Source organism: Lytechinus variegatus, chromosome 4, assembly GCF_018143015.1.
Source record: "Lytechinus variegatus isolate NC3 chromosome 4, Lvar_3.0, whole genome shotgun sequence".
In the NCBI taxonomy this organism is placed as follows: domain Eukaryota; kingdom Metazoa; phylum Echinodermata; class Echinoidea; order Temnopleuroida; family Toxopneustidae; genus Lytechinus; species Lytechinus variegatus.
Genome location: NC_054743.1, coordinates 53,752,329 through 53,773,967, shown reverse-complemented (window position 1 = coordinate 53,773,967; position 21,639 = coordinate 53,752,329). Strand labels below are relative to the sequence as shown.

Sequence of the window (21,639 nt, the reverse complement as noted above, 5' to 3'; positions counted from 1 at the left end):
CAAAAAGCATAACACCAAAAATTTCATCAAAAACGGATGTAAAATAAGTTATGTCATTTAAGGGTTTTGCTTAATTTCACAAAAAAGTTATATGCACATCCTGGTGGGTATGCAAATGAGGACACTAATGACGTCATCCACTCACTATTTCTTTATTAAATAGGGAATATTCTATTTTTCTCCTCATTGTAAATTGAAACGATTAATTCTTCTCTGAAACAAAGTGGAATGAGCATTGTTTACTACTAGGTATATGAATTCACTCAAGTTTGTCCTTATTGTAAAATCTATAAAAAATGAAATAATTCAAACAATAAAAAAAGAAATAGTGAGGGACATCATCGACTGTCTCATTTGCGTTGTGCATAATCACTATTTTGTTAAAAAAATAAGCGAAACTTTTAAGTGCCATAACTTTCTTATTTTACATTTTGCTGAAATTTTCAGCACTGTCCTAGCCTGATTTTTCTCTATTTATTCAAATCAACTTACAATAAACAGAACAAATAAAAAAAGAGGGGGGGGGGGAGGGGACTTGCGACCCGGGCCCCAGTTTAAATATCAATTGAACAAGAAAACAAACATAGAGGGGGCTTGTGCCCCTAAGAGTACCATTGTTGGATCTATATGCCCGTGTTAAATTGAATTATCAACTGAAAAAACATGTAGGGCATGAAATTTCACAGAATTGCCCTTCTGATAAAAACTGAAAAATAGAAGAAATATTTCAAATAAAGTCTTATGAGAATATGTGAAAGATAAATTTCTTTATTAATGAAAATATTATTTTCAAGGGGGAAATTCACCCTGCATGACAAAAAGATAATTGCAAAAATGCCAGAAAAAAAAGAAAAATATTTGTGACGGTTGCGGAAAATCCATCGAAGATGACAAAGTTCTTGGAATTTAATTTCTTTAATTTGTGACGTCACATGCGAGCAGTTTCCTCATATCGTGGAGTAAAACAAAAATAAATGGAATGCCATTTTCTCAATAATGTTTATATTGCACCTTTAGTATACTAACAGACCATTTATTTCACACTTGCTTCTGACAGAAAAAAGTTTAGTCATCATGAGAACCATTCAAAGATTGAAATTTGTGTATTTTATATATATATATATATAGTACATGATATTCGCCGGGTTAATAATAAAAACAATAAACAATGCGACTCGGAATAGATTATTTATAGACAGATGGCGCTATATAAATGCCTATTATTATTACATAACATATGGGGCATGCTGCACTTATATGACATCTTTCTTAATCTTTGATGGATTATTCCTCACATTATCATCAATATTTTGTAATTATGTTTTTCTGTTACTTTTACAACAGAATTCCTTCAGGGTGAACTTCCCAATTAATGATTTTCAATTTCTTCAATATTTTTTCTTTTTAAAATATTTTGAAAAGATGTCACTTACATGCTTTTCACACTGCACATATTTTTCTTGACCCCAGGAAATTGGTGGGTCTGAGAGCCCCCCCCCCCCCCCCTTAGCTCCACCAATTTCCTGGGGTTAAGCTTAGCCCACTTCGTTTTCACACTGCATTTCAGCAAAGTGGGCTAGCACGGTACTATCTGGTCCTGCAAAAAATTGTGGTGCTAAGAGATGCTGCAGTATGAAATGAAACCAGGCTAAGAGTGGCATTTATTAGTCAAAATTGCATGTTAATTTGACAAAATCATCAATATTCATGGGCTGTGCAATAGTCTGGGGTTAAGGTGTTAACCCCAGCTAAGCAGATAGTATGGGATTAAGGATAGTCCAGGATTACGGATAGTATGGGATTAAGGAAATACAGTGTGAATAGCATATTAATTAATCAGGCACCAAAACTACAACAGCAGCGAAAAAAAAACATCAAAGAATCTATACGGTTCTAAGTATAGTTAAAACGTACTAAACAATGAATTTATAACACATTAATTAGGAATGAGTTGGAAAATTCTGTTCAATTTATTGATTTATGTTTTTGAATAATATACCCTGGATGAAATTAATAACATGCAATAATGGAATGTTCATTCTCCCTATCGCAAATACATATATCTAACAGTAGAAGGCAGTGTTTCCTTCATTCTAGGTCAGCTAAGGCACTTCTAAATCCCATAGAATAATAATGGGACAAGTTTGAAGAAGTTCTGTAAAATCATGATTTTCTTGCCCAGATAATATGGGTGATTAAGATACGAATAGATGTTACTGACATTGATATAGGGGCAGCACCAGTGTATGGGGGGGGGGGGGGTGTTTCAAAAAGAGTCAAGGGTGACGGTCATCCTTAAATACCAGGCGAAATAATATCTCATTTTAAGGGGGGGGGGGCTACTTTCACAACCTACTGCTCTAAAATCTGCAACATTGGATGAGCTGTAACATTGCAGGAAATGAGGATTTTCTTCGTTTTTTTTTTAGGGGGAGGGTCTCTTTTTAAATTTTCAAGTGCTCTTTAACTTTTGAGCATTTCGGTGGGCAAAATCGCCCCGAGCCCCATGTAAGTTTTCCCCCTCGTAAATACAGGCGGGTATATGATACATAATGCGCAGTAGTGCGCGTCCTCTTAGCATGATCCAACCAATGACGCGAGGCCTTTTATAATCATGCAGTTGGGAATTTAAGTTTGACTCTAAGTCACAATTTAATCTTTGTGAAAACACCCCCAGGAATGGTTTCACTGATGTGACTATGGCATAATATATGTGAACCTTTACATGTGCTGACCTGCACAGTTTACAATATAATAACACACAGCAATAATGTGGAGTCACATAATTAATAACAATAATGATACATAAGTGTTTGGTTCCGTAAAATAGCCTTAAAAACAGACATACTGAAGCTTCACGGCTGGTAGCAAGCCTAACTTGTTTACTTGACAGCCAATCACGGCTCCCATTTAGCGTCCATTTTCTAGTTTCAGTTCTATTATATATTGTTTTTCTATAACGTTTTAGTCATTCATGCAAATTTACTCTGATGAGTGCATGTCGAAAAGCTTCATTATGTCCGTTTTTCAGGTTATTTTACAAAAATAACAATATGCAACTTTTATAGTGCTTATTGCAAGTGTTTCTAAGCACTGCATACTATCTCTCCGGCATTCATTAGCACGGCTATCCTGATTGGATGCTCAAACATTCAAGGAATTCCTCCTTACCGGGTACCCATTTACTTCACCTGGGTGGAGAGTAGCAAATGTAGATAAACGCCTTGCCAAAGGTGGGATTTGAACCTCGGACCTTGTGGTTCAAAGTCTTGAGACTTATCCACTGAGCCATAATACATGTTCCTCTGTAATATATTGAAGTTGGGAGCATGCATGACATTCATAAAACCTTGATCCTTTACAACATGGTTTAAACCCTTGATTTTACTTGCAACACATGAGCAAAATTAACTTCAAACTACTAGATTCACACAAATAACGATTCATTCAATAGTATAACATAAACTATTACAATCAATAAATTGAACTTCAGTATAATTTAGAAGACTTACTGTTAAGCAGACAGTTACTCAAATATCAATCTGTTCCAGTATGCATTCATGCAGTAAATCTGTTTGAGATGTTTTGATCGATCAGTTTGATCATTTCTCAAAGGGATGTTTGCCCTGATAAAAGTTGGAAATATAAGCAGAAAATTTGAGAATATCATTGGTGAAAGAACAATGAAAATCTAATCAGAGAAAGAGCTTTGAATTTGATAGATCTAAAATCAATACCCAAGGTATCTTGAAAAGAAAAAAAAATCCCCTGTAAAGAAGACCCCCCCCCCCTTTTATTTTCATTTGGTCTAATGCCAATTTGTTCAATCCCTACTTGTCTACTGTCATTTGGTCTACAATCAGTTTGTCCAATTTCAACATGGTCTAATTGCCATTTCGTCCACTCACCATTTCGTCTAAAAACCAGTTGGTCTAATAGCCATTTAGTCCATATAGCTTAGGATCTGATTAGACTATTCGATCTCTAAACATGTCTACTTGAAATTTTGAAATGAATTTTATCCGTGTTTCCATGATTGCCAAACCACAAAGCACTATTTAAAATTTTACCTTTTGCATATCTGTACATGTACTCTGTATCCTCATTTTGCAATATATTGTGTGATATTTTATCTTCATATTATTCTTCTTCAACTTTCTTTCTACATTGTCTTCTTCTCCATCATCTTCTTCTTCTCCTCCTTCTTCTCCCCCTTCTCCTTTTTTTCCCTTCTTCCTCTTCCCCTTTATCCTCCTCCTCTTCTTCTTTTTCGTCTCCGGCTTTGTTTTATTTATGGGTGTGTTTTACATTACTCTCATCGCAAATACATGTATGGTTTAATACGCAGTAGTATGCTATTTATTGCATTCAATCTGTGTACTTTTTAATTACTTAAATAATTCCACTGTTATGAGACTGTAGTACTTTCTATCATTGTATATCCATGTGCAATTCAGTCTTGGTAACTGAGATGTATGACTTAATACCATACCATAAGTGTTAATTTGGCAAAATGAATGAAAATAAATGGACCAACTGGCTATGAGACCAATTGGTCATAGGGCAAATGGTGATTAAATGTTGATGGACAAAATGGCATTAGACTAAATGAAGGTAGACCATGTGGTGAGTGGATGACTTGGCTGTAGATGAATTGGCAATTTACCCCCTTCCCCCGCATCCAGAGAAAGTGTCAGGCACAGGTAACAACATTGGTAACATAATATTGCAACATCTTTGATGAAGAGGAAGTCCATCCCGACAAAGAAAGAAATTACTGAAATAATAAAGAAAAAAACCTTACAAGCATGACACTGGAAATTTAATAAAAATTGAATTTATTGGAAAGTTTTGACATTTTAAAATCTTGCTTATTTTTCACTGAATAATTATATGCAATACGGTGATATGCAAATAAGAGCCAACGATGTCACGTCACAATTTTCTTTCATATTTTATTCTGTGAATTCCACCACATATTATTTCATTTTCTGCAGATTTGACAATAAGGAAATTCTTCATCAGATCACGTTGTTTTTACAATGGGCAAAAATAATGGCAATTCTGCATGTCCAGGGAGTATTACCCTTTTTTCACATTACAATGAGCAGGGGGGGGGGGGGAACTTCAAATAATAAAATACAAAAATAATGAGTGGGAATGTAATTGGTTCACTAACTTCCATACCCACTGGGATGTCATAAAACTGCATTGTGAAGTCAAGCAGTCAAAAAGTCACATTTTCCTCATTCAACATTCAAGTTTTATGAAATTTTAAGCATTCAATTTACTTGCTCTTCTCTTATTATTCAGATCAAGTTTTTGCTGGGGAGGAAATTTCCCTTTAAGCACCTTGTATGATAAATAAGATAATTCATGCAATATCAATACCAAATTTTATTCTATTCACTCCATTATTTTACAATATATTTTTTCAAAATACTTAAAGTAATATAGATTGAGCAAGAATCTACTAGTACTGATAGATAACACAATGACTTAACTAAAGATAGGCACATGTGCAACTAATGAAAAAGCAAGTCCATCATTGATTTGAAGAAAAAGAGAAAAACAAGCATAACAATGAAAATTTCATCAAAATTGAATGTATAAGACAGGTATGACATTTCAAAGTTTTACTTATTTTCACAAAACAGTTATATTCTCATCTTGGTCGGTATCGAAATGAAGGTACTGATGACATCACCCACTCACTATTTCTTTCTTTTTTACCATATAAAATATGTCATATTTTCATTTTCTCCTCATAGTCAGGTGAAACAAAGTTTCATTCCTCCTTGAATACGCAGATTAACATGAACCATTGTTCAAACATTTTATGGTTCAGTCAAGTTGGTCCTTATTGTAAAATATGGATAAATTGAAATACAGTATTGCACAATTCAAACAATGAAACAGAAAAGAAATAGTGAGTGAGGGACATCATCGACACTTTCATTTGAAAATCACTGAGTGTTACTGTTTTGCGAAAAATAAGCAAAAATTAAAAATGAAATAACTTTATCATTTTAAATCCGATTTGATGAAATTTTCAGTGTTACACTTCTTTGATATTTCTCTTTTTATTCAAATAAACATTTTTCTTAGGTGGACTTGACCTTTAATCATATAACATTTTCTGATATATATTCAAAGTTTTTTCTCCTTGTCTGAGATCTTTCTTTCTTCTAAAACTGAGGTAGCGACAAGACCAGCAGTCCCTATGGAAAGGATGACCGATAGAATTGCAGGTCCTTCGGAGGTTACTTCCTGCGAGACCCCGGCTATAAGAGGCGATACTGTTCTACAAACGGACATAACAGATTGATTTAGCCCCAGCAACGCACCAGTGTCCTCGACCTTTCCCCGCTCGATGCTTAGGTTGGTGGAGCAGACACGGGCTACAGAGTTGCCCATGGAGAGTAGGAAATAAAAGACGAGGAATGATGGGATGCTCGGCGCGAAGATGATCAGCACAATGGCGAATATCCTCAGGGTGCACGCGTGAAAGTACAGGCGGGGCAGGTTGCGGTAGATCTTCACCAATCGCCCCACTCCTATAGCGCACAGGGCGCTCGCTAAGGACCCGAAAGATATGATGCGACCAGTGATGATGGGGGTGCTGTCGAACTTCTGCTCCAACATCAGGGTGAAGTTGCTGCGGAATAGGGTGGCGGAGAAACCCTGGAGGAAGCGGATGAAGAAGAGCTCGGGCCCGGACTTGATGATCTCTTTGAAAGTGTGCAGCGAGGAGTGGAACTTGCTGCCGAACTCATCGGCAGTGAAGTCTTGGACTGACTTGGTGTTGGGCAGCCCTCTATGTTCAGGTTCGGTCATGAAGAGCAGGACAAATACTGTGTGATACAAGGGCAAGATTCATGAGAATATTTAGGTCCTGCACTGATGACAGCTTGAATTATTTCATTATAATTACAAAGTTCTGAGCATAAATATCACATTTATGCATAGCCAACCAAAATGAGTGCATTATTCATGTGGGTCTTACTGATGCCTCAATATAAAATCTAAATTGAGTTCAATGACATCATCCATCACAATAATCTAAGATGAAAAATAAAAATGATCATGATACATATTCCTGTCATCATGGTAAAGCAGCAGTCCACTGATCTGTTCCATGACCCCAAACTTTTAAGACAGAGAGTAGACAAAAAGCATAAATAAGTGCAAAAGCAGTTATTCTATAAATAACGTATTCTTGGATTATCTACATATATAATTTACAAAATTTTCCTTATCATAAATATGTTTTGTACGTGACTACACATCACCAAAGATCAAAGGATGTTATGTCAGGGCTCAATGTACATTATCAAATAGCAGGAACCTTGGAAAAATTTTGCGCATTGTAATATTGTCTCACACTAATTTCAAACAATTTATGAAATACTGATCATAAAGTTCCTCAAATTGGTGTCTTATGCTGACAGAGAACAACTGGGTATACAATGCAAACTCCAACAAACTTACCAAACCAGAGGGCAAACAAAGCTGAAGTAATGAGAGAAACTTTAAAGAAGCCGTTGTCCATCTCGGCAAGATGGCCACCGATGAGAGGTCCAATGATGAAGCCAATGCTGGAGATGCCATTGAAGTATCCAAAGACCCTTGCCCTTTCAGATTTGGGCGTGATTTCAGCGAGGTATGCCCTGGTGATGGACACACTGTGCTTAAATATACCTGAAAAATATGTGAACTACCCATTTTATTCCTCCATTCAAAATTTCAAATAATAGAACATATACATAAGTATAAAATACAATTACATTTAAAAAAAATACATACAAATACACAAATGGGCAAGTCCAAGAATTCGCGCGCATTACGTATGGGACATTTCAGAGGCTTCAATGACCTGAAAAATAGTGTTAATTGACTTTGATTAGATTGAATACCCTCATGATGGTAGACATCTAGGAGAAGAATAATCATGGAAAAAATGGTGAGATATGACCTTGACCTTTTAGAGAGAAAAGATGGGCCGTTACGTATGGGACGCAGAAAAAAGACAATTTTTAAAACATTTTTTTCAAGTTGAGAATTCTCTGAAAGTATTTCATTTGACAACTTGTAACTTAGTGTGATAGAAGTCACAATACTCTAGTATATCTAAGGCAAGTTTCATGTCATAAGTAAAATCCCTCTAATTACAGACTCTAATTAAACAAATTAATGACATGTTACGTATGGGACAGTTACGTATGGGACATTTTGTCCCCATAGAGAACGTACACAATTTTCCCCATAATTAAAAAAATTGAAATAATTTAAAATATGGAAATAATCAAAGAGTTTCTTTTTTCATATTTTTCCATTTTCACAATTTTTTCGCTCCAGTTGTTTTCATTAATCAGTATTTATAACAAATCAGTCTTTAAAAACAAAAGAAAAGGTAAATAATCACTTTTTAGAGCACTCTTGAAATTTGTTTTTCTCCATTCACTTTGTACACAAATCTCCCCATTGATATTGTGTGTAAATGTCCCATACGTAACAATTTTTTAATTAACTTTTAATTAAAAAGTAAACTCTATTTTTAAAACTTTTTGTGGTATAACGTTTTCATACTTTATAAATTAGAACTTCCCAGAGATGCAACAATACAAGTATTGTATCATGAGAAATAACTTAAAAAAACATCCTCAAAATGTTACGTATGGGACATTCCATCCTTGGACAAGACCTAATTTGCATAATTAATTAGATGACACCACTTTTTTTCCCTCATAAGTATTAAGATGTTAGGGGGTCCATGTCCCACCTATGACTAAATCTCACAAGTTTTGTTTTTATTTTCTATGAGTTTTTATAATTGTCCCATACGTAATGCCCATTTTACCAATTATGCAAATTAGCATAAATATGCATATTATCACATTTTTCTTAATGAAATTTTAAAATTCAACATTTAGGCTTTCTTACTCCACCAAAGATAACTTCCAAAATTAAAGATGAAATTTTGCCTTCTAGGGTGACCTTTTCTTGGACAAGTTTGCCCAAATCTAAAATGTAGAATGTGACATTTTACTTTTGACCTAATAACCCTAAAAGCTGGTGACAGAACATTTGCTCTAGCGACATTTACCCGTTATAATATCTAGTTAAGATTGTATTAAAAACATTTTTGGGTCAGAATAATGCAAAGATAAGGGGCCCGTTGCATAAAACATTTTACCTGAGAAAACTCAGGTTGTTTTTACTCGAGTTTTTGCCCTAAGTGAAAATCAATGGAAGAAATGAGACTAACCTTAAGTTTTCAGTTTTTACCAGAGTTTTCTCAGGTAAAAAGTATTATGCAACGGGCCTAAGGATTAGGGTTTGTTTAGTTTTGGGGGTTAGGTTTTATGTTTGGCTTAACATGCAGATTTTCCATCGGAGCAATTGTTGCTGGAGCACATGCCATGGAATCGAAAATCAAATCAGGTGGGAGTTTCATAAAGCTGTTCGTAAGTTAAGAGCGACTTTAAGAACGACTGGTGATCCTTTCTTACGCGCAAAACCATCGCCAATGAATAAACCATTTACCCAAAGAAAGGATCACCAGTCGTTCTTATCTTACGAACAGCTATATGGAACACCCACCAGGTGGGTGTTCCATAAAGCTGTCCGTAAATTAGGAGCGACCTTAAGAACGACTGGTGATCCTTTCTTGCGGTAAATGGTATGTTCATTGCAGATGGTTTAGAGCGTAAGAAAGGTTCACCAGTCCTTCTTAAAGTCGCTCTTATCTTACGAACAGCTTTATGAAATGGCCCCCTGATCACTGTCACTCCCACAGGCACACAAGAGCGAAGTTGAACGTTAAAACCATTCCGCAAGAATAAGATAGTTTGGCACCGTAAGTGTGAATTCAGAGAATATGAGACTATTCTTACCTAAAGGCACCCTTGCTAGTAAGTAGTAAACAATAGAGGTAGATAGACCCATCAAGATGTACCCAACAGAGGTGAAGAAAAGGCAAAGCAGAAGAGTTAACCGCCGACCTCCAACATCGCTCCATCTCCCCTGCAATGAAAATGAGCATTTTGAATTCTGAAGAGAAGCAGAAGTATGAGTACATGTAGGATGGTGATGGTGGTGATGATGAAGATGGTGATGATGGCGATGGTGATGATGGTGATGATGATGATGGTGGTGATGATGATGATGGTGGCGATTATGGTGAAGATGATGATGAAGATAATGATGGTGATGATGAAGATGATGGTGGTGATGATGATGGTGATGTTAATGAAGATGGTGATGATGAAGATGGTGATGATGATGGTGATGATGGCGATGATGATGATGGTGGTGATGATGATGGTGATGATGCTGGTGATGAAGATCGTGATGAAGATGATGGTGATGATGATGGTGATGGTAATGAAGATGGTGATGATGAAGATGGTGATGATGAAGATGGTGATGGTGATGATGCTGGTGATGAAGATCGTGATGATGGTGATGAAGATCGTGATGATGATGGCAGATGATGACAATGATAGCAAATGATGATAGTGTTGGCAGATGAGGTTGATTATCATGATGATGTGGATGAATTAATGATTACAGTCATAGTGGTGGCAATGGTGGTGGCAATGACGACAACTCAACTGCTGCTGATTAGAAAATTATGATGTGGTGGTGAAAGTGATATTAAGGATGCTGGTGATACGTAACATTCAACATCAATTATCACAACATTCAAATTATCTTGGCTCCTCATGTATATCCCAAAGATGAAAGGATATTCTGATTTGTAGGTAAAAGTAAAACTTGTGACGGGTTGTGAAAATGGACAGATGAGGGTAAGAGGCACCCCCCCCAAAAAAAAAAAATCATCAGAAATAAACCTGAAGAGAATATACATTTACCAGGTTTATACTTATAGCTTTGCATTAAAGTATCTTTGGTCCAGTTCCAAAAAAATCAATAGTAAACGGCCACCAACAAGTGGAATGCCTCTGGCCGTCTCACCTGCATCAACGGTTCAATATAGCAGCAGTGCTCACTTTGAATACTACTCTAACTCGCACAAGATGTTCAGTGATACATGGTTACTCTTATTTCCCTTTTTTATGAACTAGACCAATAAACTTACAGAGATATGATGGTTATTTAACAAAAAACCCCAACATGGCCAAAGTTCATTGACCTTACATGACCTTTGACCTTGATCATGTGACCTGAAACTCGAACAGGATGTTCAGTGATACTTGATTACTCTTATGTACAAGTTTCATGAATCAGATCCATAAACTTTCAAAGTTATGATGGTAATTCAACAGATACACCCAATTCGGCCTAAGTTCATTGACCTTTGACCTTGGTCATGTGACCTGAAACACGCACAGGATGTTCAGTGATACTTGATTACTCTAATGTCCAAGTTTAATGAACTAGACCAATAAACTTTCAAAGTTATGATGGTAATTCAACAGATACCCCTGATTCGGCCAAAGTTCATTGACCCAAAATGACCTTTGACCTTAATCATGAGACCTGAAACTTGCACAAAATTTTCAGTGATGCTTGATTACTATTATGTCCAAGTTTCATGAATCAGATCCATAAACTTTCAAAGTTATGATGGGAATTCAACAGATATCCCCAATTCGGCCAAAGTTCATTGACCCTAAATGACCTTTGACCTTGGTCATGTGACGTGAAACTCATGCAGGATGTTCAGTGATACTTGATTAACCTTATGTCCAAGTTTCATGAACTAGGTCCATATATTTTCTAAGTTATGATGACATTTCAAAAACTTAACCTCAGGTTAAGATTTCGATGTTGATTCCTCCAACATGGTCTAAGTTCATTGACCCTAAATGACCTTTGACCTTGGTCATGTGACATGAAACTCTAATAGGATGTTCAGTAATACTTGATTAACCTTATGGCCAAGTTTTATTAACAAGGTCCATATACTTTCTAAGTTATGACATCATTTCAAAAACTTAACCTCAGGTTAAGATTTGATGTTGACGAAAAGCGGCGCCTATAGTCTCACTTTGCTTCGCAGGTGAGACAAAAATGAAATCATAAATTAGCAACACATTGGAAAATTAAAATGGCTGTCATTTCCACATGTTTCAATTCAAAGGCATTCTTTATAGATATCTACAAATGTAGCAACATCAGTGAAAATACAATGTTGCCAATTTAAAGAATAAAAGTTGATCAAATGATTTTATTGTCCTGAACATTATGAGATTACTCACCACTAGTGGGGCAGATATCAACTGCAAAGTTCCATAAATAGTTCCTGTAAAGATAAAAGACAGAAATCGAGTTGAATTCCAAATTACATTAAGGTCATCTAGGGGAATGTTTCACAAAAAGCTGTTCTTTTTTATAAAGTTACAGGCTGGAGGTTAGCCATGTACCTTTTAGAAATTAAAAAAAAAATCTTAAAGTCATTTAAGACATCAATTGGCCCACCTACTTCATATTCATGATGACATGCACATTATTGCTAAATTATGAAATTATCAAAAATTCTTAATTTTCCACCAGTTTTGTTAGAAATTTTCAGCATATTTGCAAGTTTTATTAAACAATGATTTGTTCAGATATTATTTTCAGCCTGTAGTACCTTTTTAGTATGTGCCATACGAGTCCAAGGGATGTAGTCTAGGCCAGTATAGCCAGTAATCTCAAGGCCCATCTTGAGGCCAAGGCTGGCAAAATGTGGCCTTGAGGCTGGCTTCGACAACTGTCTGTTGAGTACTTACCAACAAGGCCGACTGCAGCTGGGGAAGCCCCAAGATTAGTCGCTTGTCTTGATGCTACAGGAATGATCAGAGCGACAGCAAACAAATCCTAGAGAGAGAACAAGAAACCTGTCAAATGATATCGCCCATATTCTGAAGTTGGGTTTAATTTAAATTCTGTTTTTTTTTAAGTTGTGGTTTAACTATGGAAAGTCAGATGTTACATAAATCTTATCTATACCAGTTAGAGGTTCAATGTATCAGCTCATTTTACTCCCAAAACATTATCAAATGCCTGGGAAAGATATGTACGGCAGACTTAGTCAGGAATAAACTGTGAAGCAAAGTGTGGATGAAGATATGCCTGTCAATGTCATTGTGTCAATCCTCACTTTCACTCAGTTTCAGATATCAAATTTATTTTGCATAAGTTCAGGCTTCTGCATTTAGCTTCCACCATTTTTACCTTATTGTTATTCATAAATATAGTTAGACTCAGTCTTAGAAATAACATGCTGCTCTGCATGTTTGTCCTAAGCTAGCTAGGACCTACATGTACATCTAATTTCTAACTTGGTTAACAGAGGATCTAGTCTTCTTAATCCTAACTTACTTTATACTTAGATCTAGGCTACTTTGCTTTTATTTTTTCATCGATGTTATCTAGATCTAGGCCTACCTAATTTAAATCTAGTCCAAATTTTACTGTCTAAAGACGTGTCGAGGTCCCCGGGGCAAGTCTATCTTATACTTTCCCAACACTCGACACTTACCCCCAGGGCTTATGATCTATGTATGTAATTTCAGCTCTTACCCAAACCCCTCCCCTATACATAAGGCCATGAAAAAGATTACTTATTATTGTTCTCTCTTTTCTTTTACAAACAGGTTGAGTTTGAAGAACAAGAAAAACAGTAGAGGTCTCAGGACTATATGGTTGAAGATGATGATCATATAAGTGCATGCATCATTTTGCAGATTCTCATCCAGGTACTAACCCATACAAAATTACAGATCTACATTACATGCATTGAATGTTAACCATGTTTACATTAAATAAAAATAACCTGAGCCACAGAGGTAGGATCTGTACTGAATATACACTCTTAAATACTGTACACAGGCTCTCGAGTCTTAAGTAGAACCAATGCCAAAAGTTTTGTACCTTGGGCAAATTTATGAAATAAGGTCATGTCCTTGATCTACTAGTAATTAAATGGCCTTTTAATTTCCCATTCGTTTATAAACAAAGCAATATTTATTTTTCATGCTTTATGTTTTACAAAATTAATTTTATTCATTCTTTAGTATGATATTCATATTTCATATCATATTTGTAGATTTACAATTTTTTTGAAATCTTGTTTTACATTTTGTCCAATAGGATGATGCAGTTTGACAATTTCCATGGAGGTGATTGATGTGGATAAATGATTGATAAAGTAGGCCTAATAAAATAGTGACTGGACCACAAAGAGAAATACAACCTACAGCAGTTATATGACCGAGTTAATTAGTGATTTTAAAAAATGGAGGTTGTTCACATTTTTTTTGGCAACAAATAGACCTGCCTTTGAAAAACCCATTTCAATTTTGTGTACTAGACGATATGCACATCTTCCCTTTTAGAATTAGCATAGGCCTATAAGACGCAGTACAAACATTGCTTTGTTTTTTAAGTGATATCGATACTTTATAGAGCGCAACGTATTGTCTCAGATTTGCGCTTGCTTGATTCGCTGAATCCTTCGCGTCACAAGCGCGTAACAAAATGAATACATTAATGAATCTGCCAAGTTGACCTTTGTCATTGCGCTGATGTGCATATTGTCTCATACCGTACAAAACCAACGTTGACGAGGGAGAATCGTACGAAATTAATACTAATGGATTAAACAAGTGGAATGCCTCTGGCCGTCTCACCTGCATCACGCGATTCAACCGACTTTGAAAACTACTATAACTCGCACTACATGTCCAGCGATACTTGGTTACTCTTATTTCCACGTTTTATGAACTAGACCAATACATGATCGGGGTGGTGCTTACAGAGACAGGATGGTAATTATGGCCAAAGTTCTTTGACCTTGGGCATGTGACCTAAAATGCGCACAGGATGTTCAGTGATGTCTATTAAAGTTTTATGAACTAGACCAACATACTTTCAAAGTTATGATGGTAATTCAACAAATACCCCCAATTCGGCCAAAGTTCATTGACCCTAAATGACCTTTGATCTTGATCATGTGACCTGAAACTTGCACAGGATGTTCAGTGATACTTGATTACTATTATGTCCAAGTTTCATGACTCAGATCCAAAAAGTTTTAGTTTTGATTGTAATTCAACAGATACCCCCAATCAGCCACAGATTATTGACCCTAAATGACCTTTGTCATGTGACGTGAAACTCATGCAGGATGTTTGGTGATACTTGATTAATCTTATGTCCAAGTTTAATGAACTAGTCTAGCATGTCTAGGTCCATATATTTTCTAAGTTATGATGACATTTCAAAAACTTAACCTCAGTCTAAGATTTTGATGTTGATTCCCCCAACATGGTCTAAGTTCATTGACCCTAAATGACCTTTGACCTTGGTCAGGTGACATGAAACTCTAGTCTAGGATGCAGAGATGCCAAGTTCAAAGACCAACTAGGCCTATGCGTGAGATTCTCCGTGAATCTGAGTGAGATCACAGACATTGTGTACAATGTATATGGGGATAGGCTGTGATAGTTGCGTGAGACAGAGATTTGAGGGGATGAACAAGATTCCAAAATGCTTGAGTCTCACGCATAATGCGCGAGACTTGGTAGCTCTGAGGATGTTCAGCATGTAATATATGGCCAAGTTTCATTACATCATGAGTTAGTGTGCCAAATATGTCATAAAAATGTGAAAGGAATATAATATGATTTTCTTGGAAAAACCTCGGGCTGTCATTTTCAAATTGAAAAAAAAATGGTACCCCATGTCTGCGCACTCATTCACTTTGCACACGATTCAGGGATTTTGATGAGGAAGGCTGCATTTTGAGGCCGTCACATGAAATGCCTTGAATTCATTATTTTTCCACCATTTTGAGTCGGATTTTTTAATGAATACCTGCATGTGTAAAGTTCGTTTTTGTTGCATATCTTCTTTTACTAGAATCTCACAGATACGCGGGTGCGCAGACTAAGAGACTTGTCTTGAGTTAGTGTTGGGAGACTGCGCAGACATGGGGGAACTGAACTGACCATAGTCAGATAGTACACTTTCTAAGTTATGATGTCATTTAAAAAACTGTCTTAACCTTATTAGGTTAAGATTTGATGTTGACGCCGCCGCCGTCAGAAAAGCGGCGCCTATAGTCTCACTGTGCTATGCAGGTAAGACAACAAAATGGCAGTAGCTTCGGGGGCCTGGGACTAAACCACGGAGCTCTGTCCCGCTTCGCCCCGGCCCCGCGCCCGCAAAGCGGGCAGGAAGCCCGTAATTCCCTGGGTTAATACTTATACTAGGGCAGTAGAGGCGCACGGCCAATATTGGAGACTGTCTCCAATGTGGGAAATTATCTCCAATATCAGAGACTTTTGTAAAGAATTTGGGTATCCAATTTCAGAGACAGTCTCCAGTTTTGGAGACTAATTTCCTTTGTTTACATTTGCGGCAATAGGATTACCTTGGCGGCAAATAAAAATGTGATAAGCAGATTCCTCATGACAAATTACCCCTTTTCACCGTCTACTTTTGTTTTGATAAGGAGGGCTCATGCCTCATGGCACATTCATTGAGCTACGCGCCTGGCCGGCCTGCGGCCTGCTCCACCGGCACCGGTACTTAACTTAGATCTATCTAGATCTAGCTTGGTTAGATCATGGACCTGCTTAGATCATAACATACCAAGAATCCAAATACATAAAGGCTGGTGGTTAAAAATCGAATATTCTTCACGTTTCCTTCCTTTCGAGGGGGCCGTCCTTCTCCATCCATTTCTGTTCGTTTTTGGTACCGTACCCCGTTTTTTCTTGTGGCATATTGTGCGACCTCTATTGTCAAAATTGAAAAAGTCCATTGAGAAGTACGGTACGGACTATGCCTACGGTATTCTTGTTCGACTTCGAGTGATGTTTACCTCTTGTCTCTTGACTTCAGATTTCTTTAAAGTTAACTTCATACATAATGCAGTGCTGATTATGAAAATATAATGGAGAACAAGCCGATTGTGACATGTGAGTGGAGCCTTTTCATTTATGGTTACGGTAGTTGGATATCATCATGTCATTGTTAACTTTGTGTTGATGCTTGCAGCGTGATCCCACTCATAGCTTTTTTTGTGTGTAGGGGATGGGACGTGGGTGGGCCGGGGGCACCTGGATTGTCTCTCTTTTTTTAGTTTGTCTTGATCTTTTCCAGGCCATAAGGTTTAATGCTAATCAGAACTGCAATGGGAGACATGAGCGAGACCTACAGAAAGAAAGAAACACGTATAGGAAAGGGGGGGGGGGAGCAATAATAAAGACTGTTCAAAGAAAAAAATGAAAAGGGAAAATAAAAGTAAGGAAGATGAACAATAAATGAAACAAACTAAAAAAGCAAAATAAAACTAAGGAAGAAATTTGAATATTCAAGAGAATAAAACAAGATATAAATGAATAATGAAAGAAAGGAAGAAAGATGGACAGAAAAGAAGTTAGGAGAAAATAAAGAAAAAATGATACAGAGTCAGAGACCAAAAAAAAAATTGTGGATGAAAGACATAGTGGGAAGAATATTTGTTACTACCAGTGGCCATCTATTTTGAGCAAGAAAGAACATGAACTGATAACCCTCTAGCTATCGTAAATATTATCATTAATATCATGAAAGATAAAAAAAGGTAAGAACGTTTTGAGAATACCACTTCATTTTGTTATCTTTTTAGCGCGTTTTGTATTAGTATTACAGAGATGCCAAATTCAAAGACCAGCTATGCGTGAGATTTTCTGTGAATCTGAGTGAGATCACAGACATTGTGTACAATGTATATGGGGATAGGCTGTGATAGTTGCGTGAGACAGAGATTTGAGGGGATGAACAAGAGTCCAAAATGCTTGAGTCTCACGCATAATGCGTGAGACTTGGTAGCTCTGTTATGCGAGAGTAATAAATTTAAGCGCTCAGCGATAAGAACGTTTCCAGAATACCAATTTGAGATCTAGATTGTGATGTAGATAAGAACATATTTGAGATAGAACGTTTTCAGAATACCAATTTGAGATCGTGACATAGAAAAGAACATTTGAGATAGAATGTTTTCAGAATACCAATTTGAGATCGTGATGTAGATTTGAGATAAGAACGTTTTCAGAATACCAATTTGAGATCGTGACGTAGATAAGAACGTTTTCAGAATACCGCCCCTGATCTAGGTCTTACCCGTTAATCTCTACCAAAAATCAGGTGTAGTAAATGGGTACCTGGTAGGAAGGAATTCCTTGAATGCTTGATGTGCCCGAAAAGGGTAGCCGTGCTAAAGCCGGGGTAATAGTATGCAGCGCTTAGAAACATTTGTATTAAGCGCTATATAAAAAAATTGCATATTATTATTATTATCTAGGACTAGGACGCTACCATAGCATAGGTCATCCTAGCCTAGACTAGTCATTATTCGTTAGATCAAAATGGTGGCATGCATGCTTCAGTCTCTGTATTCGGTTGTTCCGCTGAACTGTGTTGGCTCACTCACCAATACATAGACTGAAGAGCTTGGAGGCTCTTGAAAAGTCATGGAAAAGTCATAGAATTCTGTTTTCAAATTTCTGTGGGAACCCTGCTAATGATAGTTGGACTAAATTCCCACCTTGACACTGATTAAATAACGATATCTAAATGACATTCCAATCGTTTGTTGGACTACGTGTATGTAAGCTGCGATCTTGGTTCTGAAAGTTACGACAGACTTCACCCATAGAAATGAAAATCCTTTTTTTCCTTTTAAGTTGATTTTTGGTCCAGTTCTTTTTATAATGATAATAAATCCCTATTATATATAGCGTTTAATACATTGGAACAACGTCTCTATAAAGCGCTTTACAGTTATATTATTACCCCGGTCATCGGATCCTGCCAAAACCACAAACAGTGTATGTATTTTCTCCACTCCCTGGGGAGCATTTCAACAAGAGTTCCAAGGCTCAATTGCTAGGCATACTATATAGGCTTTCGCATCCTACCGGGTACCCACTTAACACCTGGGTGGAGAGTGGCAAATTGTGGATTGATGCCTTGCCAAAGACGCTAGGCCATGGTGAGATTTGAACACACAACCCTCTGATTACAAGGCAAGAGTCAGAACCGCTACATCACGACGCTTCCACGTATATATTATATATTTTTATTAAATAAAGACAAAAATCGAAGAGCCTCGTTTTTTTTGTAAATTGTTAACCCCCTAATGGTGTCTGCACGATTGCGAGCCATCTGTGTACGACGAGAAATAAAAAAAAAAAATGTTTAAAAACTTCTCTAACCAGACAGCTGCCAGCTGTCTAGCTCTGCAGTAGCACAACGTCTAACCAGCATGAACCCCTGTTTGAGAGTTTACTCTATTGTCTCTGGTAGTCTATATCTAAACCGTAGTGAGGTAGAAAACGTTATTCATCTTGGTGAATTGCGCTACTGCAATAGAAAATAATAAAATGTGACAAAAGAAGGAATAGAATGAGAGAAGACAATATCAGGATCTCCAAAAGAGAATTTAAAGAAATTGGGCCACATACCTAAAAAAACAATAGAAAAGAAAATTGAAGAAGATAAAACCAAGAATGGGAGAAAAGATAAAAGAAGAATTAAAACATAGTGTAATGTAGGGTGGCCTTGGGCTGGTACATTGGGTGTGGTACATGTATCGCTACAGAGTCAATAAGCTACACATCTTCACTCCTTGATTACCTGTGGTGATCTGCCCTGAGCTTTCAATCTTTAAACCTCAGGGGTTTATTTTATGTATATATACATACAGTACATGTCAACATATTTGATTTATATAACAAACAGAAATAGTTAATATTCGAAAATGAAATAGCACAGATAATCAATAAAAATAAGAATATACATACCGGTAGAACATGAATAGCTGCTACTGAATATCAATGAACCTAAGTCTGTTGAAAGAACCAATCAAAGAATAAGAACTTATTCCTTGGTCACATTTGCTGTACGGCTGCCGTACGACGAGTTGAAAACAGCCATTTTAACAGTTTTTGTTCCAGCTACATAATAGGTGGTTTGAATAAAAATTAATAGAATGGCTGTTTTCAACTCGCCGTACGGCCGCCGGAGAGCAAATGTGACTGTGGTATTAACTACTGTGATGTACAAGTATGTGTGAACATGAACATGAACAAGAGACAAGGATGGAATAGTGGATCTGGTATGTTTGAAAGAAAGTTAAGTAGTTGACGGAAGAAAAGATGGAATTTTGATGACTAACATAGGAGAGAGGATGATCAAGAATAGTGCTTCAGAACCCTGTTCACATTACAGCTCTGCAAAAAATCTCCACTTAAATATAATGTCCTCATTTCGTAACTACTTTTCATGTATTAAAAAAAAGTTGTTATAAATTATGTACATGTATGTTCTCTTTTAAACCATCAATAGGTCATGGAGAGCAGGAATTGTTTTCATCCATCCATGTAGAGTTGTCTCAGAGTCTCCCTAGAGAAGCAGTAGAATGGAGGAGGTGAGGATGATGTTAGTGTGGTGCAAGGCTGGATTTAGGCAAAAGGCTGGGAATTGAGCATAGCACTGTGGCACAAACTGACTAGTGGCTGGGTAGTGAGTCTAGCACTACAGACAAGTGCTTTTAAAAGGAGCACTTTACCCTTAGGATAAGTTGATTTTGATGAAAGCAGAAAAAGAGAGAAAAATAGTGGTGTATGTTTATGAAAATCAAAGACATTTTAAAAGTTTTGATTTGTGACATCACATATGAGCAGCTTATTTATATGTCGTGTGGCACAAAATCAAATATTCTTAAAAAAAGGAAAGTCATTTTATTTGTGCAGGAGATTAACAGACACATTATTTCATGTTCTATCAAAATATTGGAAAGTATGAAATTTATATTACATGATACATGTACTGTACATGTATATTTGGGAGATACTCACAAGTCGCACATGTGCAATGTATAGAGAGGTGAGAATTAATGTACCCTAGCAAACCAACTTTTCAGGAAACAATGCCTTAACCAAAAACTTTCAAAATGTAATTGCAAACTGTTTGTATATTTATGTTGTATAAATTTGCTTAGGAACTGGCACCTGATATTTTTGCATACATAATTTTTTGTGAATGGGGGGGGGACATTTTGGCGGCTTGTTAAATTCACGATCAGAAGATAAACGAAACACTTCCACAGCATTTCAAAGAAAAATAGTGCAAATCATGTGCAAATTTATGCTCCTCAAAGTGTCCATGCTGAAATGTCTTTTGTACATAAATACATGTATGTCCCTGTAAAAACAGGTACAAAGTGTGGAAAAGGTGACTTAGATTTCACTTTTTTACCTTTAGATCTGAAAATTCATCATGTCACAGTTTGATCTGTAGGTTAAGCAATCTTTGGGATTTGTGTTTTCTTAGATTCAATTTTCAAAAAGTTGGTATAAGTGCAAAAATGTTGAATTTTGTGAACAGAATCTGACACCTCTAAAAGCTCTGGTCATAGCTGCCAAACGTGTGTATAGAGTCAATCAGATGTAAAATAAGAAAGTTATGACATTTTCAAGTTTTACTTAATTTCACAGTCATATGCACATCCTGGTCAGTATGCAAATGGGGAGACTGATGTCGTCATCCACTCACTACTTTTTTTGGGGTATTTTATTATATAGAATATGGAATGTTCTAATTGTCTCCTCATTGTCAAGTGAAACAATAATTAAT

General features: G+C 36.5%; 2 protein-coding genes across 2 annotated transcripts in view; one reads left to right on the top strand and one right to left on the bottom strand.

The window, feature by feature from the left end:
• Positions 1-1,940: 1,940 nt before the first annotated feature.
• LOC121414329 (major facilitator superfamily domain-containing protein 9-like) lies at positions 1,941-16,747 on the bottom strand. The gene is made up of 6 exons (XM_041607468.1): positions 16,609-16,747; positions 12,741-12,828; positions 12,228-12,271; positions 9,897-10,026; positions 7,492-7,701; positions 1,941-6,854 (listed from the first exon to the last, which is right to left on the bottom strand). Exons 1-6 carry the CDS (start codon positions 16,696-16,698, stop codon positions 6,151-6,153), a joined length of 1,266 nt encoding a protein of 421 aa, XP_041463402.1. The 5' UTR covers positions 16,699-16,747; the 3' UTR covers positions 1,941-6,150.
• Positions 16,748-16,798: 51 nt separating this feature from the next.
• LOC121414328 (trafficking protein particle complex subunit 10-like) overlaps positions 16,799-21,639 on the top strand; it is a 34,008-nt gene continuing 29,167 nt past the window's right edge. Inside the window, exons 1-2 of the mRNA XM_041607467.1 lie at positions 16,799-16,937; positions 20,350-20,431. Of these exons, the coding sequence (XP_041463401.1) occupies positions 16,913-16,937; positions 20,350-20,431 (107 nt within the window). The 5' untranslated portion in view covers positions 16,799-16,912. The remainder of the gene's footprint in view (positions 16,938-20,349; positions 20,432-21,639) is intronic.

Bases quoted from the DNA above. Each gene is read 5' to 3' on its own strand.
- LOC121414329 (XM_041607468.1), bottom strand. From the start codon at position 16,698: ATGGATGGAGAAGGACGGCCCCCTCGAAAGGAAGGAAACGTGAAGAAT. The intron at 7,702-9,896 runs GTAAGAATAGTC...CATATTTTTCAG, and splicing joins ACTAGCAAGGGTGCCTTTAG to GTATATTTAAGCACAGTGTG. The intron at 6,855-7,491 runs GTAAGTTTGTTG...TGTATCACACAG, and splicing joins TTTGTTTGCCCTCTGGTTTG to TATTTGTCCTGCTCTTCATG.